We start from the raw sequence: 18439 nt of genomic DNA on the forward strand, positions 1-18439 counted from the left end.
CAAAGTTATTCCCTGCATCCAGCTCTTTTGTGACTGCATCATAGTATCCAATCAAGTTGGTCAGGCAAGACTTCCCCTTAACAAAACCATGCTGTGTCTGAGCTATAACTGAAGTCTTGTCTAAATGATCCTGCAGTGCTTCTTTAACCAGTGCCTCCATTAATTTTCCTGGAACAGAAGTTAAGCTCGCAGGTCTATAATTACTTGTTTCAGCCTTTGATCCTCCTTTGTGAATTGGGGTCACATTTGCACATTTCCAGTCCATGGGTACCTCCCCTGAGTCCAAGGAAGCTCTCATAACTATGGCTAAGGGTTTGCTTACTTCCTTTGCTGCCTCCTTTAATATAACTGGATAGATCCCATCCACCCCGGGTGCCTTTCTTGTGTTTATCTTCAACAGTTTCTCCTCCACTTTACTCCCAGTTATTTCAAGATTCTGTAGCTTACTGCTAGAGTTGAATACACCTCTGGCATTCCCCTTGCTGAATAACTCCTCATGTGTGAATGTCGATGCAAAATATTCATTTAGTTTGTTAGCTACCTGAGCAGGATCATCAACAGTTGACCCATCAATATCAAGTGGACCAATCTGATTCATCCCCTTCCTTCTAGAGTTTACATAAGTAAAGAACTCTTTGCTGTTTTTCTTTGCATCCCTTGCCAAGGATTTCTCGTAATCTGCCTTCGCCTGCCTAACCTCCTTTGTAACTTGGTTGCATATCAACTTGTATCTATCATAGGCTTCTGTGTCATGTGTTAATTTGTAAGTATCCCATGCATTTTTCTTCTCTGCCATATGCCTCATTAGTTCATCTGACATCCATTTAGGCCTAAACCTTGAACAATATTTCTTAGTTGGTATGTAAAGCCTAGTAGCTTCCAAGATAAGTTCTTTGAATGCTTCCCATTTTGAATTTGCTGTTGGTATCATCATCAGTTGGTCCCACTGTATAGAATTTAAATACTGTCTCAGTCCATCGTAGTCGCCTTTACGGAAGCAATAACCCTTCCCTTTACCCCTAATGGTAGTTACCTCTTTCAGTAAATCCCACTTCAGCACACTGTGATCACTGCCACCTAGTGGTTCATTTATCTGCAGATTCTTAATGCATGAAGAATCACTGCTGATAATCAAATCAAGAGTATTACTCCCTCTAGTTGCCTCCCGAACATGCTGATGTAGAAAACAATCATCCAATAAATCCACAAAAGCCCTGCTAGTGTGTGAGTAACCAGCCCCCAAATTCCAGTCAATATCTGGGAAATTAAAATCTCCCATTATAAGACTCTCTGATTTACTGGCCCACTCTATTTCCCTGTACAGTTCCTTATTATACTCATCAGAGTCATTAGGCCTATAGCACACTCCTACTCTCAATTTTGATCTCCCAATGCTTATGTCACACCAAACTGACTCAACACTGCACTGTCCAGCGATGTCGACTGGCTTCACTTCCTTGGTTTTTATGTGTTTCTTAACTAATAGCATAACCCCTCCCCCCTTCCTATCCTGTCTATCCTTTCTGTAGATGTTGTACTCCCCAAATTGCAGTTCTGCATCCCTTATATCTGTGTGACACCACGTCTCTGATATCTCAACAATATCTGCCTTTGATGTTTTGAGCAATACCTCAAATTCATCAAATTTATTTACTAAACTCCTAGCATTGGTGTACACGCAATTATGAGTGATAGATACACCATTAACAGTAAACATGTTTAGTGCAGGTCTAAGGGTTTTTCGGCTTAATTGCCAAAGAGCCCTTTCAGTCATGAATGATGTTTCTAAAATAATAATTGATAAAATTCTTGGGTTGCAAGAGTTATACTGTTACAAAGGTGTTATTAAGGGCTTACCTTTCAACTGCAAAATTGTGCAGTCAGAAACTGATGTTGTTGGTGCTGGTGGGAATGCTGTGGCCTGGGTTTGGGCAGCCTTGGTCAAAGCGGACCCCTGCATTACTGTAATTAAAATTAATAGTTTGTGTTCAAAATTTGCTGTCTGTGCTAGTTTGGAAGGAATTTTTGGCCAAATAATTTTTGTATCACTGTATAAGAAATGCAGTCAGGATGCCCAACCAATACAGCCTTTTCTAAATAATCTTGAAAAACCTCTTGATTAGGTTAGCTGCTGTAGTTATACTTACTGATGCAAATACAGCTTCCCCCTTTGGAATAGTCTGATTTTGGACCAAAAGGGGGAGCTGCTTGAGGAATTTATACAAACTAAAGATTTAATAATTTGGAATTCTCAGGGATATTCCCCAACATTTGTCAGTTCTACTGGCCAATCATTCATAGATTTAACTCTCTCCAACTGTTCATTTGGTAGACGTATCCAGAATTGGCAAGTCCATACATCATGGTTGTTTAGTGACCATAATGTTATTACTTTCAATTGTGTGTTTGGCATTGATCCCTTATGACTTAGAACAGTTTATGACTTTCATCAATTTAAAACAAAAAAATGCAGATTAGAACAAATTTGATCAAAAATTTTGTGCTGCTGTACTGAGCAGTTCATAGAAAGTCTTAAGGAAAAACCTGTTCAACTACAGATTGAGGAAATTACCAATGTAATTATTTCTGATTGCAATGAAAGCTTTGAAAAGAAGAAAAGGAGGTTAAATGCTGTCCCTCGGTGGACTGCACAGTTGACTGCATTGAGAAACAAGTTAAAATCTGCCAGGCGAGATTACCGACGTTCCAGAAGGGACAATAGAAATGAGGATGAAACAGCTCGGTTGGCAGAAATCTATAAAGTTGCTAGGAGATGATATTTTAACTCCATTCAAAAGGAAAAGCATTTGGCTTGGGACAGAATGGTCATGACAACAATGAACAATGAGCCCTGGGGGGCTAGCATATAAAGTTATAGCTGAAAAATTACCTCCTGCAGAAACTTTTACTTCTATTCTTAAAGGTAACCACTCTGAGACTCTGTCTTGGAAGGAAACCATGAATGTAATACTTGAAGAGATTTTTCATCAGGATATTGTTCTTCCTGAAGGAACTATGCAGACTAATAAGCGTATGGAACACAATGTATGCTGGTTCAGCCAATGAGGAGCTGTTTACTCAGAATGAAGTCTCTGAAGCAGTGATTTCAATGTGGGATGGTAAATGTCCTGGGTTGAATTTTATTGAAGTTTCAGGTAGTAGTAGTAGTGGCACATGATGCAAGAAAGCAAGTGTAGGAGCTTATGCAGCATCAGCCAAAAAAAAAAAAAAAAACTCTAAAAACTCTTACAAATTTAAGAAATTTAAGGAGGTCTTAAAAAGAGTCTGGCGACTTAGAGTACAAATGATTATAAATGTAATGAATTCAAGTCTTAGTGCTGGCTGTTTTCCAGGTTCATGGAAAAAGGCCAATTTAAAAATTCTTTAAAAATGTCAAACTAAAAATGTCAAATGATATGAGTTTGGGAATAGCCATGAGATAAAGGCTCCATTGGAGAAGAGACAATCACCAAGTTTTCATCTGAGGTGCCTAATTGACCACTCACTTTGACCGTGTACTTCGAAGGTTTTTTTTGTGAGAAAAAGATCAAGCGTGTTGGCTGTATGGTTAGGATTGTCCGGTATTCATGTAGGTAAATGAACAATTTGTGCAAGGCCATTAGTAATTGCTCAGCATCTCAACCAGCCAGGCCAGTGTGACTAGAAAACAGAAGCCAGCAGGAGTTGTGAACATTAAAATCACCAGGAAAATTACCTCACTGTTAGGAAAGTTGGTCTGGAGAAAGTCAAGTTGCAAAGAGAGGAAGTCAAAGAGCTCCAAGTGATTAGTGGAGATGGGAGAACGGTAGAGACAATAAATGAATTTGACATAATGAGGTAGAGAGATTTTAAGCCAGAGAAGATCGAAGAGAGGAGATTCCAAATTACCAAGTCTCTGACAAGGAATATCGAAACAGACATATTCACAAGTACTACCTTTGAGGTGAAAGGAATCACACAGCGAATAATTTGGGCAACTGAGATGAGCAGTAGTTGAAACAATTGATAACTGAGATCCTGTCAGAAAAAGTACATGGGGTTTGGCAGACTGTAAGTGGAATGGATATCGTTGAGATTAGAATTGAGACCATGTATATTTATGAAATGAATTAGGAGGTTTTTGGGAGGTTTAGATCTTTTCGCAGCTCACCTTACTCTATTAGTTTTAGAATTTATCAAAGTGGGTAAATTATCAATAATTTACCCACTTTTTCTTACTATTGTAGTCAATAGTAAGAAAAAGTGGGGCGGGACATGCTGTATGAAATAATGAAATTTTTGGATATGGCGTACACATGGTAAGAATATACCCAGATCCTTGACATAACGTGGCCTCGACAATGCCCCCGGACTCCCTCCAGTCACTATCTGGCAGAGTACAGGTAGCAAGATTATACACCAGCTGATCTGGAAGCCTCCTAAAGAGTTACCAATAGATTCGGTCCAGTGTACTAACTAGCGGCCGGTCTGTGAACACAGTTTTAGAGCTGTACTCTCGAAATGTATTGAAGATTAGATATCGCCATGATGTCCATCATAGCCTCAAAAGTCATCAGTCATGCTGCATGACGAAAGAGATGGGAAGGGTTGACCGGAATTTAGCTCTAGAGACTAAACGTGGGGTTCCACCACTTCAAGCCTCCAATAAGCAAAGTGGTGGTATTGCACCAGTTGATGAGAGTCATCTTCCACCTATATTGGCTGATAACACAGAGGGGGCAGCATTCCTCCATGTGGTGTGGGTGCCACACCTCAATCCCTGCTTCCGTTGGTTAACACCTGGGAGGTCATCCACAGTGTGCTTGTGCATGGAGGTTATACCCAGGATTACTAACAGTCCCACCATTGTGAAGGTGCAAGCAGAGGATCTGGCTGTCACAGACCATCCTGACTTCGCCGAAATTGAGTCCACTTGACTTGAATGTCAATTCCATCAGCGTTTTAGACTCCCATGTAGCAAGTACAGCTTGTCTGGCATATCTGAGAGAATGCCTGTGACAACCTCAAGGTTGTCTTTTATTTAACACATTAAATATATTTTACAGAAAATAAAAACTACGATGGGAAAAATACTAAAAATTAGTAGGAATGGTCAGGGTTTAAAATCCTCATCATTAAAGTTGTATTACAAATGTCTTTTCTCATCCATCATCTGTTATGCAGCCATTAAAAAAATACTTAGTTCAATCACAGCGATTTTTTCTTCTAGCTACCTGCAGGGCAGGTAGAACTGTTTCTACTGCTGCTCTGCAAGCCTTAAATGGGCGAGTCCCAATTTAACATTATCTTACAATACTTGCTACATTGTTCAAAGTTTAGAAATACTGTTCAAGGTTTGGGCCTAAATGGATGTAAGATGAACTAATGAGACATATGGCAGAGAAGAAAAAAATGCATGGGATACATATAAATTAATGGGTGACACGGAAGCCTATGATAGATATAAGCTGGTCTGTAACCAAGTCACAAAGGAGATTATTATTATTAGCCATATTGTACAAGGAAGCCTGAGGCTTATGCTGCACCAGGCAAAAAAAAAAAAAAAATAATAATAATAATAAAATTTCTGAATTACCCCAAAAGAGAGAGAAAACAAGAATCAGAAGTAGAAGGGAATCACCAAGAAAGAGAAGAATAATGATATCCAGCTCAGTAACCTGGATGTGCCAAGCCCGTTAGGCAGGCACAGGCAGATTATGAGAAATCCTTGGAAAAGGATGCAAAGAAAAACAGCAAACAGTTCTTTACCTATGTAAACTCTAGAAGGAAAGGGATGAATCAGATTGGTCCACTGGATATTGATAGTTCAACTGTTGATGATACTGCTCAGGTGGCTAACAAATTAAATGAGTATTTTGCATCTACATTCACACATGAGGAGTTATTGAGGGAGGGGAATGTCAGAGGTGAATTAAACTCTGGCTGTGAAGTTGATGATTTTGTAATAACTAAGAGGAAAATGGAAGAGAAATTGTTGAAGATAAAAAAGGCACCAGGGGTGGATGGGATCTATCCAGTTATATTAAATGAGGCAGCAAAGGAAGTAAGCAAACCCTTAGCCAAAATTATGAGAGCTTCTTTGGACTCAGGGGAGGTACCTATAGACTGGAGATGTGCGAATGTGATCCCAATTCTCAAAGGAGGATCAAAGGCTGACACAAGTAATTATATACCTGTGAGTTTAACTTCTGTTCCAGGAAAATTAATGGAAGCACTAGTTAAAGAAGCACTGCAGTATCATCTAGACAAGACTACAGTTAAAGCTCGGACACAGCATGGTTTTGTTAAGGGAAAGTCTTGCCTGACAAATTTGATTGGATATTATGATGTGGTCACAAAGGAACTGGATGCAGAAAATAACTTTGATATCATATATTTGGATCTTAGAAAGGCTTTTGATACTGTTGCACATGGAAGACTGCTGCACAAATTGGAGCAGTGTGGCATTGGAGGCAAATTGCTGCTATGGATAAAGGGATGGTTCAGGGGGAGAAGACAGAGAGTAGTAATCAATGGACACTGCTCATCGTGGACTAATGTTATTAGTGGAGTCCCTCAGCGTTCAGTATTGGGTCTATTGTTGTTTTCTGTATTTATAAATGATATTGTTGATAGTATATCAAGCTTAATGTCCAAGTTTGCAGACGATACGAAGGTTGGCAAGGTTGTGAAGGACACTACTGACAGTATGGTGCTGCAACAGGATCTGGAAAGATTGAGCAGATGGGTCGAGAGGTGGCAAATGAAGTTTAACATTGACAAATGTAAAGTACTACATATGAGGAAACAGTAACCCCAGAGTAACGTATCAACTCTGTGGTACTACACTGACAGTGGTAGAGAATGAAAAGGACCTGTGGGTAATTGTGCAGGCAGATATGAAGTTTTCTGAAAAGTGCAGACAGGCTGCAAGAGCAGCTCATGGTGTCTTGTCAATGATATACAGGAATTTTTCTAGCAAGGATAAGGAGGTGTTTATCCCCTTGTAGAAAGCAATGGTCAGGCCACACCCTGAGTACTGTATACAGATCTGGAGGCATCATTTCAAGAAGGATGTAGAGCTGCTGGAACGAGTACAGAGAAGGGCAACAAGATTACTGAATGGAACAAAGGGTTGCTCTTACGATGAAAGGCTTAAGTTTTGCAAATTACAGTGTCTGGACACTAGGCACCTGATTGAGGTGTATAAAGCCTTGAATGGTTTGAGCATGCTCAATGCTGATGGGATTCTTCCTCTTGCTCAGAATAATCACCTGAGAGGGCATAAATTCAAATTGAGGAAAGACAGATGTAGGTTAGATGTGCGGAAGTTTGCTTTTAGCCAGCGGGTAGTTGTTTGGTGGAACAGACTTCCATCCTTTGTTGTGGAAGTTGATAGCCTAAATAAATTTAAGTCTCAGCTGGACAGGTATTTCGAACGAATAGAGGGGTGAAATGGGAGCATATTTTTTTTTTTTTTTTTTTTGGCTGATGCTGCATAAGCTTCCTTTTTTGCATCATATGCCTCTACTAATGCTAATTTGATTGGTTACTATGATGTGGTCACAAAGGATCTGAATGCCAAAAATAATTTTGATATCATATACTTGGATTTCAGGAAAGCTTTTTATACTGTTGCACATGGAAGACTGCTGTACAAATTAGAGAGGTATGGCATGAAAGGTAAGCTGCTGCAATGGTTAAAGGTATGGTTGAGTGGGAGACAACAGAGAGAGTGGTAATCAATGGACACTGCTCCCTCGTGGACAAACGTTACTAGTGGAGTTCCCCAAGGTTTCGTGTTGGGCCTATTGTTGTTTGCATATTTATCAATGATATTGATGAAGGGATATCAGGTTTAATGTCGAAGTTTGCAGATGATACAAAGGTTGGCAGGGTTGTTAACGACAGCAATGACAGTATGCTACTCCAACTGTATCTAGATAAGTTGGAGTAGCCCCAACTTAAATGATGTGACTGAGTGTAGTACCAACTGTGGTACTACACTCAGGGAAGTTGAAAGTGAAAACGACCTGGGGGTAATTGTGAAGTCAAATGTGAAGTTCGCTGAACAGTGCAGACGGGCTGCCAGGGCAGGTCATGGAGTCTTGTGAATGATATATAGGAATTTTGCTAGCAGGGATAGGGAGGTGATAATCCTGTTATACAAGGCAATGGTCAGGCCACACCTAGAGTACTGTGTACAGGTCTGGACGTCTCATTTTAGGAAGGATGTAGAGTTGCTAGAATGAGTACAAAGAAGGGCAACAAGATTGGTGAGGGGAATAAAGGGGTCCTCTTACCAAGAAAGGTTCAAGTTCTGCAAATTGCAGCGCCTGGAGAGTAGGCACCTGCGAGGTGATCTGATTGAGGTGTATAAGGTTAAGCAAGCTGAATGCTGATGGGATTCGTCCTCTTGCTCAGACTAAGAACCTGAGGGGGCACAGTTTCAAATTCAGGAAAGATAGTTGTAGAATAGATGTGCGGAAATTTGCCTTTAGCCAGCAGGTAGTTGATTGGTGGAACAGGCGTCCATCTTTTGTTGTGGAAGCTAATAGCCTAAATAAATTTAAGGCTGAGCTGGACAGGCATTTGGAACGAATGGAGGGATGAAATGGGAGAGGGGATTTTTTTTTGGCTGATGCTGCATAAGCTTGCTTTCTTGCATCGTATGTCTCTACTAATGCTAATGATAATGCTAATAACTTCTTTACAATTGTAGCAAGCTTTGGTTCAGATAGAAAATGAAACTGAAGATTTGGAAACAAGCCAATTAAGATATGCAACATTCTTCTCTTGAACAGACTTAACACATTTATTTGAAATCCAAAGTTTGGATAAAGAATGAGATTTTAAAAGTTATTTTAAGAGTGTGGAATAAAGGATTCCATACCTACAAGAATAATTTCACTGCACGATCTCTTTTTTTAGGAGCATTAGCAACTAAGGCCATATTGCTGCAGGGATATGCAATGGTCATTCAATGACCTTTCCGTATCCTCCGTATTTGGTGGTCACTGGCTCGAACCCCGATCTAATCAAGAAGTGTGTGCTATGCACTGCTGCTCCTGCCCACCTGGCTACAGAGGCACCCTGACACGATCTGAGCAAGCATTGACATCAGAAGCTTTGAAACAATAATCTGACCAAGGAAAAGAAATCTTGCAGATCATCCTATCATGCATTCTTGTATTGCCAAACAACAAGAGGTTGGGAATGGCCACAAGAGAAAGGCTCCATTGGAGAAGAGACCACCACCACCAAGTTGTGATCTGAGCTACCTAGAGGACCACTCTCCTCAACTGTGTTATTAGAAGGATTGTTTGTCAGAAAAATATCAAGTGTGTGGGCTGTGTGGTTACGATTTTCTGGTATTCTGGTTAGGTAAATGAACAATCTGTGCAAGGTCATTAGTAATTGCAAAAGCCTCAGCATCTCGACCAGCTGGGTCCGTGTGACTAGAAAACGGAAACCAGCTGGAGTTGTGAACATTAAAATTACCAAGGAAAATTACCTCATGTTAGGAAAGTTGGACTGGAGGAAGTCGTAGTAGTAGTAGTGGCATGTGATGCAAGAAAGCAAGTGTATGAGCTTATGCAGCATCGCCAAAAAAAAAAAAAAAAAAAAAATCCCACCATTCCCTCCAAATCCTGTCCAGTTCCTCCTTAAATTTATTCAACCTATCAATTGCTGGAACACATTTCTGCACATCTATTCTACATTTGTCTTTTCTTAATTTGAATTTATGCCCCCTTTGGTTTGTAATCTGAACAAGTGGAAGAATCCCATCAGAATTCAGCGTGCTCAACCCATTCAAGGCCTTACACACCTCAATCAGATCACCGCGCAGGTGTCTAGTCTCCAGCCACTGCAATTTGCAGAACTTAAGCCTCTCTTCGTAAGAGGATCCCTTCATTCCCCTCACCAACCTTATTGTCCTTCTCTGTACACGTTCAAGTAAATCTACATCCTTCCTAAAATGAGACCTCCAGACCTGTACGCAGTACTTAAGGCGTGGCCTGACCACTGCCTTATACAGGGGAACAATCACCTCTTTTTCCCTGCTAGCAAAATTCCTATATATCATTGACAAAACCCCATGTCCTGACCTGGCAGCCTGTCTGTATTGCTCAGAAAACTTCATATGACTGCACAATTACTCCCAGGCCTTTTTCGTTTTCTACCACCTTAAGTTTAGTACCACACAGTTGGTACGTGTCTCTGTGGGTTACTTCTACCCATATGCAGTACTTTGCATTTGTCAAGGTTAAACTTCAGTTGCCACTTCTTAGCCCATCTGCCCAAATTATCTAGATCCTGTTGCAGTAGCACACTGTCATTACTGTCATTAACAACCCTGCAAACCTTTGCATCATCTGCAAACTTCGACATTAAGCCTGATATACCTTCATCAATATCATTGATAAATATACAAAACAACAGTGGACCCAACACCGAACCCTGTGGGACTCCTCTAATAACATTAGTCCACGAAGAGCAGCACCCATTGATTACCACCCTCTGTCTTCTCCAACTTAACCATCCTTTTATCCATTGTAGCAACTTACCCTTAATACCATTCTGCTCCAATTTGTTCAATAATCTTCCATGCACAACAGTGTCAAAAGCTTTCCTGAAATCCAAATATATGATATCAAAATTATTTTTTGCATCCAGTTCCTTTGTAACCACATCATAATATCCTATCAAATTTGTCAGACAAGACTTTCTCTTAACAAACCCATGCTGTGTCTGAATTATTGCTGCAGTCTTGTCTAGATGATCCTGTAATGCATCTTTAACCAGTGACTCCATTATTTTACCCGGAACATAAGTTAAACTAACTGGTCTGTAATTACTTGTGTCACCCTTCGATCCCCCCCCCTTTGTGAATTGGTGATACATTTGCACATCTCCAGTCCGTGGGAACCTCCCGAGTCCAAGGATGCTCTCATAATTATGGCTAAGGGTTTGCTCAGTTGCTTTGCCGCCTCCTTTAATATAACTGGATAGATCCCATCCACTCTAGGTGCTTTTCTTATGTTTAACTTCAACAATTTCTCCTCCACTTTGCTCTCAGTTATTACAAAATCATTAAGTATCCTGCTACAATTTGATAACCTTCTGCCATTTTCAAACCTTAATAATTCCTCATGTGTGAATGTAGATGCAAAATACTCATTCAGTTTGTTTGCTACTGAGCAGGATCATCAACAGTCGAACCATCGATGTCAAGTGGACCAATCAGATTCATCCCCTTCCTTTTAGACTTTATATAAGTAAAGAAATCCTTGCTGTTTTTCTTAGCATCTTTTGCCAAGGATTTCTCGTAATCTGCCTTCACCTGCCTAATCTCCTTTGTGACCTGATTACAGACTAGCTTATATCTGCCACAGGCTTCTGAGTTGCTTGATAATTTATATGCATCCCATGCATTTTTCTTCTCTGTTACGAGTCTCATTAGTTCATTAGATAACCATTTAGGCCTAAACCTTGAACAATATTTCTTAATAGGTATGAAACTTTTAGTAGCATCCAAGATTAATTCCTTGAATGCTTCCCACTTAGAATTTACTGTTGGTAACATCGTCAGTTGATCCCACTGTACTCACCTTTACGGAAGCAAAAACCCTTTACTTTACCCCTGATGGTAATTAAAACTTTAAGTAAATCCCACATCAGTACACTTTGATCACTGTCACCTAGTTCCAACAGTCAAACTGTTCCAAGTGATTAGTGGAGTTGGGAGAACGATGGAGGCAACAGATGAATTTAACAGAATGTGGTAGAGATTTTAAGCCAGAGAAGATCGTAAAGAGGAGATTCCTCTGACAGGGAATATCAGAATGTAATATGCACAAGTACCAGCTTTGAAGCAAAAGGAATCATACAATGAATAATTCGGACGACAGATAAATAGTGGTTGAATCAGCTGATATCTGAGATTCTGTCAGAAAAAGTACATGGGGTTTTGCAGACTAAGTGGAAATGGATATCATTGATATTAGAACTGATACTGTGTATATTTGTGAAATGAATTAAGAAGTGTTTGGGAGGTTTAAATCTTTTTTTGCAGAAAGTTTACTCTATTAGTGAAGAAGCTGATGACAATTCACGTTGGATTCAGTAGTAAGAAAAAGTGTGTGTGTGTGTGTCGGGGCGGAAACATGCTGTATGAAGTAATGAAATTTTTGGATATGGCATAAACATGGTAAGAATATACCCAGCTCCTTGACATAATGTGGCTTTGACAATGCCCCCCGCATATACACTACTCGGACTCCCTCCAGTCACTATCTGACAGAGTAGGGGCAGCAAGATTATACACTGGATGATCCAGAAGCCTCCTAAAGAGTTACCAATAGGTACGGTATGGTGTACTAACTAGCATCCAGCCTGCAAAGATCGTTTTAGAGCTGTACCCTCGAAATGCAAGGAAGATTGGATCTTGCATGATGTCCATCATAAGACATCAATCATACTGCATGATGGAAGAGATGGGGGCAGTTTACTGTAGCTTCGCTCTGGAGACTTGGGTTCAACCACGTCAAGCCTCCAATAACAGAGTGTTGGTACTGCACTGGTTGATGAGAGTCGTCTACCAGCTAGTATTGCCTGATAACAGAGAGGGGCGGTATTCCTTTGTGTGGTGTGGGCACCACACCTCAACCCCTGCTTACATTGGTTCACACCTGGGTGGTCACTCACAGTGTGCTAAGTTGCTGTATTTCAGGATTTGCACATGGGGGTTATACTCAGGGTTACTAATAGTCCTACCATTGTGAAGGTGCAAGCACAGAATTTGGCTGTCACAGACCGATCGGACTTCGCCAAAATTAAGTCCACTTGACTTGAGTGTCACCCAAATATCAGTTCCATCAGTGTTTTAAACCCCCAAGCAGCAAGCACAGTTTAGCATATCTAAGAGAATGTCTGTGACATCCTCAAGGACTGAAGTATACCATTATACCATTACTATAATGGTATAAATCATTATAGGCAGTATTTTTGTATCTGAAAATCAATGGTAACACTGTTTCTCCTTTACTTACTGTCTGCCATACTTCAGTCACTGGAATATATTTTACTTTATATCTGCAAGATAACAATTTTGTTCAATCCATTAATATTCATCACTAATAAAATGACATATGAATGCCAACTTTCCTTCTAAGCCACAGATAGGTACTTTGCATCACTAAAACTAAAGTTGGATATTTCTAATAAATTAATGTATGACTAAAGTATTTAATTTAAATTACCTGTCCCATATGTCTCTGTGTCCATGCAGCTTGAGGTGAAGAAGCTGATGATGTAGTAGCAGATGGCTTGCTAATGCGAGCCAACACACCTCCAGTTGCAACAGTAACAGCAGCTGATGGGGGTGTCTGAGCCATAGAGCCAGCCATGCCACTTGCTGCTCCTCCACCAACACTGGTACTGGGGTAGTTTAAAGTTGTATGTGTTTGTGTTCCAGACTCATAACCTCCATAAACTGGCTGGCTTGACCCTGGACGCCGTTCCTGTAGACCCTGAGTTCCTAGATATATAGAGAAAGGTATTTTTAAACACAATTAACATAAAAAGTAATTATACATTTTATCTAATACTGAACAAATTTTTTGTTATATAAAAAAGATATTTGAAATTTATCACGAGAAAAGTAATATTTTTCATAGAAGGTTCAGTTAAAAAGCTATGCATAGCAATTTTTATAAGTGTATTTATTTCTTATTAGATTGTCAATATAGGACAGAGCTGATCAAACTGGATAAATCATAGGCTGAAGCATTTTCACTATGATAAGATAAAACAAACAAATGCACAGTGGGTAGTTGGCTGTATGGGTTAAACATGGACTCCATCATGCTTTTTAGGGTATGAGGACATACAGTACTAAATATGTCAGTGGAACAACCATCAAGTCAGAGATCCTCAATGTTAGAAGCCCAAATGGCAAATAAGAAAATTAGCAGATGAACTAGGTTATGACCCCAGGGGCTCACATCTGGTGAGTATGGGCTTGGCACACCCAGAGTGCTGAGCTGGATATCATCATTCTTCTCTCTCTCTCTCAGCGTAACTCGGGAATTTTTTTTGGCTGGTGCAGCATATGCCTCAGGCTTCCTTGCACCTTATGGCAAATAATAATAATAATAAATGATGTTTAGAGCTAGTTCTCAAAAATACTTTATAAAAAATTTATAATAAGTTTACATTTTTAATAGAACAGTGGACCTGGCATTCATGGTTATTCTTTTCAGGAAAAAATCAGTTACAGTAACATTCTTTTGGGAAAGCATGGAAACAGCAGCTGTGTAATCTCACCAATTCTTCATTATTAGGAGATCAAGTGATGATACAATTTCTTTGTTTCAAGTAGTGAATAAGATTAATCTAATGCTGTTGCCTTCTTTTCATGAATAATTCATGGACTTTCATAGTTTTCTTATTCTTCTACCTCTACTAAAAACCTAAAAGGAGGTATATTATTTTCTATAATTAAATACTTACTGACACATCTATGACAATTTATTCAAACTGTCAATCATTTTAAAAAATTACAGAGTGAGAGTTTGTTTGTTTGTTTGTTATTTGGTTTTTAGGAGCATTAGCAACCAAGGCCATATTGTTCCAGGGATATGCGGTAGTCATTCCCTGACCTTTCTGCATCCTCTAATTTGGTGGTCACGGGCTCGAACCCCGGTCTAATCAAGAAGCGTGTGCTACGCATTGCTGCTCCTGTCCACCTGGCTACGGAGGCGCCCTCCACAGTGAGAGAGGGGGGAATGAAGAGGTAAGGAGGTTATTCTGCTTGTCAAAAGTTGCTTGAAAGCAATAATATAGCTCCCAGAGCCTGATCAAGTCCATGTAGGTGATGAGGCCATGTGGTGTGAGATGACTAGCAGTAAAGGAAAGATAATAATAATGGGGGTGTGCGTTACAGGCCAAATTATTCTGAAGAGCATGATAAAAATCTCTTTAGGCAAGTAGAGTGGACAAACAAGAGTACGTGCATCATTATGGGTAATTTTAATTTTCTCCTTACACATTGGAAACTGTGTGTACAGTATACATAACAGGAGTAGTTTCAAAAATCAACTAGGTGACTATTATTTATTTCAGTATGTTAGAGAAATTACAGGAGCATCAAATATCCTTGACCTAGCTATCATCAATGATCAAAGTACTATCAAAATTACGATAGTTCAGAAACTGATAATAGGGATTGAGCATAATGTCATAAAATATCCACTACATTATGCTCAATCCATGAAATTTTCATGGTGGCATCGATGGAAATTTCAGTGATCAAAAGTTAATTAAAGAAAGGGGGAGACTATGGTGGAAATAAATTAATATCTAGTTAGAGAAATACCCAGGTATTTCTTAAACTCTATTAACTGGAGTTATTACTATATTCTATTCAACATTAATCATTATGGGATTTATTCTGGAGGCCACAAACAAGAGGAAAAACTTATTGAGATAAACAAAAAAAAAAAAAAAAAAAAAAGGATGAGACAGTTACAGGCTATCATGTGCCTGCTTCATATGATATGTAAGCAGATATACAGCAGGCTCCCGTTATAACGCGGTTCGCTTTACGGTAATTTGCTATAACGCTGTTCTTACATTATAACCCGTATCTGACTATAGCGGTCTTTTACAGATTGCATTTTTGGCATATTTAATGAAATCGTTTCATTTGATGGAGTCGATAGCTTGAAAATGAATAGCAAAACGGCATTAAAATGTTTCCCACAATAATTTAATTGCAGTACAGTGACTTGTTATGTAGTTCCGAGATCAACATTTTAAAAAATGATCAAGTATATTGCTTGTAATATTTGCGTTATATGCATTTATCCGAAGTCTGGTCATCACTCAGTACCATATTAGACATCGTGCAAAACGGACAGTTTACTTGAACATTGTATCATAATTAATGCAACCAACACAGTTACATTTTCGAAGAGTTAATAATGGCCGATACGAATGAAAAAGCAACAACGTCTGAGCGCAGTACAAAGACTATAAATGTAAGAAAAAGACTGAATTTGAAAATTAAATTAGACATTTTGAAGTGAATTGATTCCAGTCAACGACAAGCGGATGTGTGCCATAATTTAGGACTTGCAACTTTAACTGTAAGAACAATTATAAAAAAAAAATAAAGAAGTAATTTTAGCAGCGGGAAAGATAGCTGTTCCACTGCAAGCAACTAGATTGAAATGGAAAGACTTTAACTAATTTTATTGAAGATAATATCCAATGCAGAATTCAGTTAAGTTAAATATTATTGAGAGAGAGAGAGAGATATTAGCCAATATAATGATCTGAAGAAAACTCACTTTAAAAAAAAAAAAAATGTGGAACCATTTAAAACTAGTAAGGGCTGGTTGAATAGATTTAAAATCCAGGGAGAAGCCGCAAGTGCAGAAGGAGCCGAAACTTTCAAAAAAGAACTTGTTAAAATTATTGAAGAGGGGTATTATGTATTATACTTCTCAACAAGTTTTTAACATAGATGAAGCAGGACTTTTGTGGAAACGAATGCCTAAAAGAAGTTTCATATTGAAAGAAGGAAAAAACATGCCAGGTTTCAAAGCAGCGAAGGATCGGTTGACTTTATTGTTGGGTGGTGACATTGCGGGGGATTTAAAATTAATACCCCTTTTAGTTTATTTGGAAGAGGGCCAAAGTTCAACCCAAAATCGACACATTTTTCATGATTAAATTCATCAATTAAATTAAATCAATTTAGATCAATTAAATTCATGATTTTAATTGGAATTTTAAGTTGAATTTTGATACGCAAGTAGTTACCACATAATTATATACGTATGTAATGCAGAATATGTTATATCTACAAATATTTGAATATTAAATATTTGACCGACATTTGTGCATCTTTTCACTACTGTTTATTATTGATTAGGAAATATCCTATGGCACCGACCGCAACTCACAAATACATATGTTACCTTATGGGAATGCGGTGCTTGCTTAGCGCGGATTCACTCAGCGCTCTATTCACTCAGAGTACAATTTACAAAGGCCAAGAATGAAAAATCATCGGTAAAGAATGGGAAAAAGGAAATCTACTCATATATGAATGCGAACAAGCAGAAAGTGAATTCAATAGGTTCCTTATAAGGTGAAAGTGGGAGTATATTCAACAATCCGGCTGAAACAGAGCTAATTTGAACAAGTATTTTGCAACTATTTTTCTATTGAAGCCACATTAGTGCTAAGTGGGAACAGTGAAGTCAAATTGAACCATTGTAAAATAAGCTTAAAAATGATAGGTTACTTAGGCCGAGACAGAGAGTATATAGAACTAAGGAAAGATGTACATAAAATTATATTGAAAAATGTGGCAGGTAAATGTATCCAATCATTAGTAATGATAATGAGATTATTATTAGATTCAATAATTATTCCTTTGGACTATAGTCATGCCAATTCATAAGGGGGAAGCCAAAGAACTGTTGGCCAATTATAGACCATTGAGTCTATAATTATGGAATCTATGGTTAAAGATGTAAAACAGAAACATTCTTGACTAGAATGGAATCCTAAATATGTCTCAACATGATTTCGTGAGGATGAGGGTTCTTGCCCAACTAATCTGGTAAATTACTATGACAGTTTTAAAGAAACTGGATGCAAGAAACAACTTTGTCATTATAGCATTAGCATTAGCATTAGTAGAGGCATTTGATGCAAGAAAGCAAGCTTATGCAGCATCAGCCAAAAAAAAAAAAAAAAAAAACCCACTTCCACTTCACCCCTCTGTTCGCTCAAAATACCTGTCCAGCTGAGCCTTAAACTTATTTAGGCTATCAACCTCCACCACAAGGGATGGAAGTCTGTTCCACCAACCAACCACCCGCTGGCTAAAGGCAAATTTCCGCACGTCTATCGTACATCTGTCTTTCCTCAATTTGAATTTATGCCCTCTCAGGTGATTTTTCTGAGCTAGAGGAAGAATCCCATCAGCATTGAGCATGCTTAAACCATTCAAGGCACCTCGCTAGGAGACTAGGCACCTCGCTGGTGCCTAGTCTCCAGACACTGTAATTTGCAAAACTTAAGCCTTTCTTCGTAAGAGCACCCCTTTGTTCCATTCACTAATCTTGTTGCCCTTCTCTGTACTCGTTCCAGCAGCTCTACATCCTTCTTGAAATGAGGCCTCCAGACCTGTATACAGTACTCTAGGTGTGGCCTGACCATTGCCTTATACAATGGAATAATCACCTCCTTATCCCTGCTGGAAAAATTCCTGTATATCATTGACAATACTCCATGAGCTACTCTTGCAGCCCGTCTGCACTGCTCAGAGAACTTCATATCTGCCTGCACAACCACCCCCAGGTCCCTTTCATTCTCTACCACTGTCAGTGTAGTACCACAGAGTTGATACGTTGCTCTGGGGTTGCTGTTTCCCATGTGT

The 18439-nt window shown here is 39.0% G+C and overlaps 1 protein-coding gene across 3 annotated transcripts in view; it reads right to left on the reverse strand.

Annotated features, from left to right (window-relative positions):
- Positions 1-18439, reverse strand: part of tgo (Aryl hydrocarbon receptor nuclear translocator homolog tgo) — a 535800-nt gene that overhangs the window by 22211 nt on the left and 495150 nt on the right. For all 3 annotated transcript variants that reach the window (XM_090371458.1, XM_090371450.1, XM_090371441.1), the window contains one exon: positions 13242-13519. In XM_090371458.1, the coding sequence (XP_090227584.1) occupies positions 13242-13519 (278 nt within the window). The remainder of the gene's footprint in view (positions 1-13241; positions 13520-18439) is intronic.

The sequence above is a fragment of the Mastigoproctus giganteus genome, chromosome 1 (genome assembly GCF_048544385.1).
Source record: "Mastigoproctus giganteus isolate SK-2022 chromosome 1, ASM4854438v1, whole genome shotgun sequence".
Taxonomy (NCBI): domain Eukaryota; kingdom Metazoa; phylum Arthropoda; class Arachnida; order Uropygi; family Thelyphonidae; genus Mastigoproctus; species Mastigoproctus giganteus.